Genomic DNA, 8,002 nt, shown 5'->3' with positions numbered 1-8,002 from the left:
ATGTATCTTTCCTCAGGCTTATTTCTAAAAAAGTAAATTACATAAAATGCAATTAAATATTTCATTTATATATACCAAGTAACAAGTTGAAATAGTTCATTCTTTAACTTGATTTCCTATGATGGCGTTAAAACAGCGTTTGCCGGTTTATAACTCGTAATTATAATATTTTGAAGAATTTTCAGACCTTTGGCAAACGTACAACTTTCGCAGGCTCATTCCGTTACATTTTCGAACTTCTCTAACAGTATTCTATCTCTTTTTAAATAAAATAAAATGACAAGAATAATAATGTCTGTAAATCGAAAAAATATTACATCGTTAGACAGATATATATTGACACATCATGTCACTGCTATATATATATATATATATATATATATATATATATATATATATATATATATATATATATATGTATATATATTTATATATATATATATATATCTATATATATATATATATCTATATATATATATCTATATATATATATATATATATATATATATATATATATATATATATATATATATATATCCGAGTGTGCACTTCCGAGGTGGACCCCTTGGAACGAAGTCGGGATATGGCGGAAACAAGGGAAATCGAGGGAAGACTTCGAATTTTAAAGGCATGTACAAAGTGTTCACCTATTTTTCTAGGTAAAGTAATCAGATATTTGTTATTGCTGAACTAATGTGACGGAACACCGGAAGTCGTTCAGGCAACTGCTTCTATGATGTAGTGATTAGAATATTCAGCTAATATGTGGAGGTCGTGGGTTCGATTCCCGGCAGGAGCAACAACTTTTTATTGTTCTAGTTTAGTTAGAACATTTCTCAAATTACCTAGACTAGGTATCGGACCTCGGCGCCTGAAGCAGTCCTTCAGCATCATCTCGCGAAATTCCGCGTACTTCTTCACGGAATCCTCCGTTAGTTCCTTGATGAATTCCGGGTCGACTTCATCATCGGTAATCAACATAGAAGGATCCGTTTGCGTGGTACCACGCAAGTCCTTAAACGGCTCTATACCCGATTGCGAGGACATTTCTGACATCGGTTCCGACATAACAGAAATAGGACCGGGATCTTTCGCGTATTCCGTGGAGGAGAAGTCGGTTCGAATGGATTCCGGGATATATGAGGGCTCAGAATACTGAGTCACATGGTAGGTGTTTAGTTGCATCTGAAAAAAGATATATATTAGCTATTTGCCAAGTCTTTATAAAAACGAAGAATATTACTTCTGGTGATGGTGTAGGACGGCTAGGAAAATTTATTTTATCATTCTTTCAATGTCACATTTAAAGCTTCTTTGAGAATAAGATATATTTAGGATTATCCTTATTTCGGTCTTCTAAAACCTGGTTAAAAATATAACTGTTTTTAAAAAAATGATTTTGTTGATATTCACTTGTTCTAATGACTATTATATCACTCCTGTCAGTCTTTGATTCAATGTCCACATTGGGTTGAATGCTGGGTTTTAAATCTTGTAACGTCTTCCGATTCTTCGTACCTACGTTTATTACACCCTTACGTTTCCCGTTGTGTCCGACTTGATAATCGGATTAATTATAAATTAGTTAAGTATTGCCTTTGACTAATATTGCTTTAAAATATGATATTGTTCTGGAATCTAATTATAAATCTGTCAAATTAAGATTATATTGTGAGCACAATCTGTAAAATATAAAATAACAGTATCGATAATTCTCTAATTGATTATTAATTATTAGTTAGTTTTATTTGGATCGATAGTATCTTCTTTCAAGTTTTAGAGCACATTTATATTTTATTAAGATGTGCCTAGTTACTGGCCTACCGACAGTAATTATGTCCCAGACGTACGACTTTTACACTTCCAAAAGTATCTCAACAAATCAAACACAAATCAAGAGCTTGTACGTACTATCACCTGATTATACTCCAGTATTGTTAATACTTACTGAAGTGATCAACTACATAAGGATAGTTATGTTATATAACTGAAATCATATAACAATTAACTGATTGTTGATGTTCTAGGAGATTAATTTTAAAAAAAGATTAGTAGTTAATTTAATTGGACTTCAGTATCTACTTCAATTTTCTCATAGTCATACAAGCGCCTTTTATATAAAGTTTCATTTCCGTTCCCAACTTGTTTTAATGGGCTTCTAACATCAAGACTTGGTTCTTAAATTTTTAATGCATCTTCTTGAGCATTGATTATTAGCTGAGATTTTGATTTGGTCTTACCTTCAATCTGTTGATGATGTATTTTCTTTGGGACTATAGTCTAATATTTCATCTTCTAATTGCTTAAACTACTTCAATCCCTTCAGTTCTTCTCAATGTTGATTTCCCAATGTTTTGTTCGTTGCGGGTGGTGAAATGAAACAACTATATTGGTCAGTGGGCAGATACTCTCAGTTTGATCTAAAATCAAAGAGATTGATCTATCAGACAATCATAAAACCTGTTTGGATCTATGCGGTGCAAATATGGGGCTGCACTAAAAATTCAAATCAACTAGTCATCCAACGCTATCAAAAAAAAATCCTTCGATTAATTACCAATGATGATTACTACGTAACCAACGACGAACTGCACAATGGCCTGGAAATTAAATGGATTTGTCATTTAGGTGGTAAATGGATAGGCCATTTGGAAAGTTATCCAAGATTTCGCCTGAAAACACGAAAGAAGTTTACTAAATCATACTAACGTTGAAGCGATACATCTACTGAACAACACGCAGGATATTAGAAGATTGAAGCAAACCAAACCATACCAACTTATACAATGTGTATACCTTTAATGTAAACTATAGCTTCAGTTATTATAATTTTATAATTGAGGAATCATATTGATATATTTATCTCGCACTCTTCTTGCTTGTGATTTAATCCAAGTACAAATGAAATGTAGTAATAAATTAATTAAGATTGCACTAAGCATATCTAATAAAGATTTTTCTTTTTGTAACATCTTTATATTGTCCTCACGTTTACTATTTGTTTGTTGACAATAATACATTTCAGACTTTTTGGTTTCTAAAAGCATTTCTATGGATATATTAGGATATATGTATATAAACTTTGTGATATTTTCTCATGCCTCTGCTTCAACAGAAAACTGGAATTATTCTTCACGACGATGTTTCCTTCTAATATTATCATATCTTATTTTCAATTTCGTTTATATGCTTCGTTAAGTTGGTGACCTTATCATCAGACATCTGAATAGCTTGCTCCAATTTAGCTGATTATTCTGCTTTATTGTTGTTGAAATTTCATTCTAATTCTTGGTTAGTTTGAGATTTATTTTTCGAGTTTGTTGGCAGTTTTTCATTCTGTCTATTTGATCCTTATTTATGTCCAACAATTCATTTATCTGCTGTTTTAATGAATTAGGGCTAGCTTCCAGTTATTTCTCCGGACTGTAGAACTTGGCTTTTATTTCTTATTTAAACTTCCTATCTTTATCAGCTAGAGCTTATTGAATGGTTTTTATAGATTCTTCCTTGTTAATCAGGTCCTTCTTCAGCTCAGTGTTTTCATAACGCTGTACTTCAAAAATATCATTGATTTCGATTATTTTTTGATTTAGCTCTTTGTTAAGTCTTTAAATATTTTTCACTATTTTCGCAATTTTTCAGCATTTGAGCTTTTTCCATTATTTTCAGCTATATATTTCCTTTATACCTTCCTCCAGCTTATCAATCTTCGCACTGAATTTTTAATTATCATTCTGTAGCTATCCAATTAACAAATTGTCATCATTTATTTTCCGGAAATGATTTATGTTACTGTCCTATTTATTTATTTTATGTTTTTGCTTTATTCTCATTTTGATGAAAATTGTATTGTTTTCATCAAGTTGTTCATCTTCAGCTTATTTACTTCTCTCGTTTTTATTTCTTAATTATCTTTTTTCTCTCATATACTATTTGGTTCTGTTATTTGATCTACTTCAGCAATTTGTACTTTATTTGTTTGTAATTCATACTCTTCTAGTGAGTATGCAAAATCTGCAGTTACAGTTACTCAACTTTCTTCAATTCTACGTTTCTTTATTGATCAGGATCAAAATTATTTAATTCCTGATAAACTGAAAAAAATAATTATTTCGTCCTATAGTACTCGTCGACATATGTGTAGGCCTGATTAGACGCTGGTGGTTGTGTCCAAGCTCTGTGGTGGTGCACGATGGTGAACCTATTGTTAAAATTTTCTATTTTCGATCTTATACGAAATTTTTGTTGAATCTTTATTGTGGGCTTAAAATTGTTGCTGATTTTTAAAATGTTCATTTAACTTGCCACTGTATCATGCCTAATAATTGTTGTAGAGCGGGTGGCATGTTTGCCATTAGTATTGTCTGAGAATTTTTTTCAGGAAATTCAGCTGTGATTTTGTTAATAATCTGTTGAATCATTAACTTCAGTTTGTTGTAGAGAGTTGTCGTTCATTCGTTCTGATATCTCTTTTAATACTGTAACTGCTGCAGGAGGATTTAGTAGCTGATATTGTCCCCAAATATTTGTTTTAATGCTAGTTCTATCGTTTGCCAGGCGATTAGATAGGGTCTGGATAGCAAAAGATTTATTTCTTCGGCTAATATCGCCTTAATCACTGCATTTGCACTGCATTTGCCACAAAAACTGCGATATCTTCGCCATTGGCTTTCCGTCAAAAGTGGGGAGAAATTGGGGTAGAAACTTCTAATTTTCCACTATTGTAAAAAAATAGGTAGGATAATAGATAGAGTCAGAAGATAATAGGAAAACGTGGGGAAAAATTCCCGCTACCATTTTGATTGCTACAACTTTGCTCAAAGAAAAGGTGACAAAGTTTGGTTTTCATAAAAAAAATTTACTTGGTCTTTCCATTTTTTTTTCGTTGCGATTGAAAAATTTTATCGGCTAAATGGTGACTACGATTCGGTTTGCAACTCTCAACACTTTTTAAGGCATTTTTCATGACATTCTGCAACATCTGACACTGAATTTCTTCAATTACGTGACGAATTTTGTCTTTAAGATGTTGAATCCTTTGGGACTTTTTCACATTTACTTTTGATTTTTAGAAACCACATAACAAAAGGCCAGGTACTGCTAGATCCGGAGATCTGGCTGACCAAGCTAAATCGCCGCTTCGTGACATTAGTTTTCGTGGAAAATCGTTATTCAATAATTGAATTGTTGAACAAGCTGTGTGTGCTGTGGCCCAATCTTGCTGAAACTACAGGTTCTCTAGTTTTTGTTCTTCCATTTCATGTACAAGAAAATGTCGAATCATGTCTTGGTACCGTTCGGCAGTAACAGTTGAGGATTCTGTGTGCCCCAAAACCGACTGTTCTGTTTAATGACGTGGCCACTGAGAAAAAAATAGGTTTCATGGCTCATTATCAATTTAGACTAAAAATCTTCAATTTTACCACACAGCAGATCAGCTTTCAAAATTCGCCTAAAATGCCTGCAGAAATGTATAACTGGGAACCACGTCTCCAAATTGATGTTTATGGAGACTTTACATAAAAAACAACACACGAAAGCAACACATCGAACTATTAAAATTATAGATTACAACCAGAATGTCTAGAGTCAAAAAGAAGAAACGTACTCTACAATAAAAGAAGCTAAAGCCGGTGTACCACAAGGAAGTATACTGGGATCAGTGCTTTATCTACTTTACACTTGTGATGTACTACAATTGGAGAATATTACGATGGCTACATTTGCTGATGATACTGCGATTATAACTGTCGGAGGCAATAGTGAAGAAACCTCACGAAAATTACAACAGGCAAGTGATAATATAAATAATTGGACACAAGCTTGGAAAATAAGAATTAATTAAAGTAAATCTGTACATGTATAGTTCACTTATAAACAGACTGTACAAGCATCATTAACATTAAATAACTACTATCAATCCATATAGAAACAACGCTAAATATCTCGGAATGAATATTGATGCAAAACTTTGCTGGAAGCAACATATAAAGGAAAAAAGAAAAGAACAGGAATTGAAATATAGGAAAATGTGCTGGCTAATTGAATGACAATTACAATTATCAGTACATAATAAATTGGTATTATACAAGCAAATACTGAAACCTATATGGACATACGGAGTCCAATTTTCGGGACGTTCTGCAAAGAGTAACATAAACAAAATACAAATTTTTCAGAACAAAGTCCTGAGAGGTATTGTGGGTGCACCCAAATACTATAGGACTGATTACCTACATCGGGACTTTCAGATACCCTCAGTAAGTAAACAAGTCAAGACAATTGCAAGGGGGCATGAGGAAACTCTCATGAGAATGGAGTATTTCCAGAGGACACAGACTCAAAAAATCAAAACATCTGATTTTGTGTAGTGATTTGTACTGAGGTGCATATAATAAAAAATACAGCAGTGACATGTATAAACATTATTTCACCAAAGACTGGGATAGGGCCGATTGGTCCTCCTAACTATATACCTAGATTTAAGTTATCATGAAGACAAATTGTAGGTTAGACAGAAACGACTAGTAACAATGTAATAATTTAACAGTAATAAAAAAATTAGTTTTCTCGTTGTTATTTTGAGTTCTTGATGTTCTGATTGTTAAAAGTTTTTTCTTTATTATATCGCGATAAACTACAGACAGAAGAAGTTACAAGACAGAAGTGTTTACTCTTGGTTTGAGTAAGTGGTAAACAATTCTCAATAAACTTAGTACTAACTAAAAAGTTCTAGAAGTTCTTCTATTTGTAGTAGTATTGTCTCGTCCTTTGGGATGCGGTTTTAGTGTTGAGCTGTTGATACAAGCCTTCCTCTGGGTCCTCTTTTAGTTATGGATTTGTTTAACAATATCACGAACTCAGATGATCATATTGACAGCGCCAGTTAAAAGTTTTCTATGAAACATATTGTTTTTAAAATATGATTTTATTTTTAGATTTGACAATAAACTGTACGCTCATTCTAATCACTTTGTTTTCAACGGGAATTCCTGTGTGTTTACAACTTTGCATATTTTAATATGATTGTTCACATTCCGATAAAGTAGTTTGTAACGTTTTAATATAAGCTGCACCTTTTCTGAGAAAAACAGAAAAAGATTAAATTGCATTTCTTTCTTAATCTTATATACTCACAGATATATAATAACGGATTTCTAGGTGGAGATCTTCTTGTAATAAAATACAAATTCATGCTATTTCCAATACTGGAATTAATTTCTTTCTCCTATATTTTCATTACCTTAAATTTCTATGCTTAGATGTTTAAATGCATTTACCTGTTCTATTTTTATATCTTCAATTTGGGTGTTTATTTATTGTTACTCTCCGATTACCACAACCTTCCTCCTGATTGTATTCGTTATCATTCTGTACCACATCCCATTTTCTTAGGGTCTACTCTACCTTATATTTAGTCTTATTTTATACTATATGTCTTAATGTTATACACAGTGTTCGAAAGTAAACAACAAAATATTACGAAATTTAGAATTCGATTAAAAAATTGGCTTCCGAGATTCCGAATTTTCCAAGCACAGTAACTTTTATTGAGTAAATGAATATTTTCCTACCTTATATTTGGAATATTTAATTGCTGCCATCGCTAAGACTACTGTATTGTGGGTTTATTTAATAAATATTACTGCAGCTATGTGAATGAAAAGCCACCTGTCAGAAAAATTCGACATAACTGTTTTCATAGCCTGATAAATATATTAACAATGTCTGGTGGTGTGCCTATAGATGGTGCTGCAATACAAAATATATTACGGAGAATAGTATTAAGATTTTTAAAATTTTATATTTACGAAAAAAGATTTGCCTTAACATAATAAAAAAAGAAAAATTAAGGTCATATACTGTAATATTTAAACATTATAATATCTAGTTTTAAATTTGATTTTCAAATAATATATATCAAGTAGAATAGATTTGGAATAACAATAATTAATGGAAGTGGAATTATTTTTTAATAGGGTTTTTTCAATGTTTGTTCTTC

General features: G+C 31.9%; 1 protein-coding gene across 2 annotated transcripts; it reads right to left on the bottom strand.

Moving 5' to 3' along the window:
• Positions 1-543: 543 nt before the first annotated feature.
• LOC143204754 (uncharacterized) lies at positions 544-7,665 on the bottom strand. 2 transcript variants are annotated; one of them, XM_076417536.1, is made up of 3 exons: positions 7,575-7,665; positions 2,241-2,420; positions 544-1,185 (listed from the first exon to the last, which is right to left on the bottom strand). In XM_076417536.1, exon 3 carries the CDS (start codon positions 1,183-1,185, stop codon positions 808-810), a length of 378 nt encoding a protein of 125 aa, XP_076273651.1. In that variant the 5' UTR covers positions 2,241-2,420; positions 7,575-7,665; the 3' UTR covers positions 544-807. The 2 variants fall into 2 exon arrangements, with proteins under 2 accessions (XP_076273651.1, XP_076273652.1); XM_076417537.1 differs by lacking the exons at positions 2,241-2,420; positions 7,575-7,665 and adding exons at positions 1,244-1,356; positions 1,414-2,208.
• Between the last annotated feature and the right edge of the window lie 337 nt (positions 7,666-8,002).

The sequence above is a fragment of the Rhynchophorus ferrugineus genome, unplaced genomic scaffold (genome assembly GCF_030347505.1).
Source record: "Rhynchophorus ferrugineus isolate W39M unplaced genomic scaffold, kcgeb_rfMv2 rfM11, whole genome shotgun sequence".
Classification (NCBI taxonomy): Eukaryota; Metazoa; Arthropoda; class Insecta; order Coleoptera; family Curculionidae; genus Rhynchophorus; species Rhynchophorus ferrugineus.
This window is presented reverse-complemented; position numbering and strand designations above follow the sequence as displayed.

Excerpts from the sequence above, each read along its gene's own strand:
- LOC143204754 (XM_076417536.1), bottom strand. The coding sequence starts at position 1,185 with ATGCAACTAAACACCTACCATGTGACTCAGTATTCTGAGCCCTCATAT.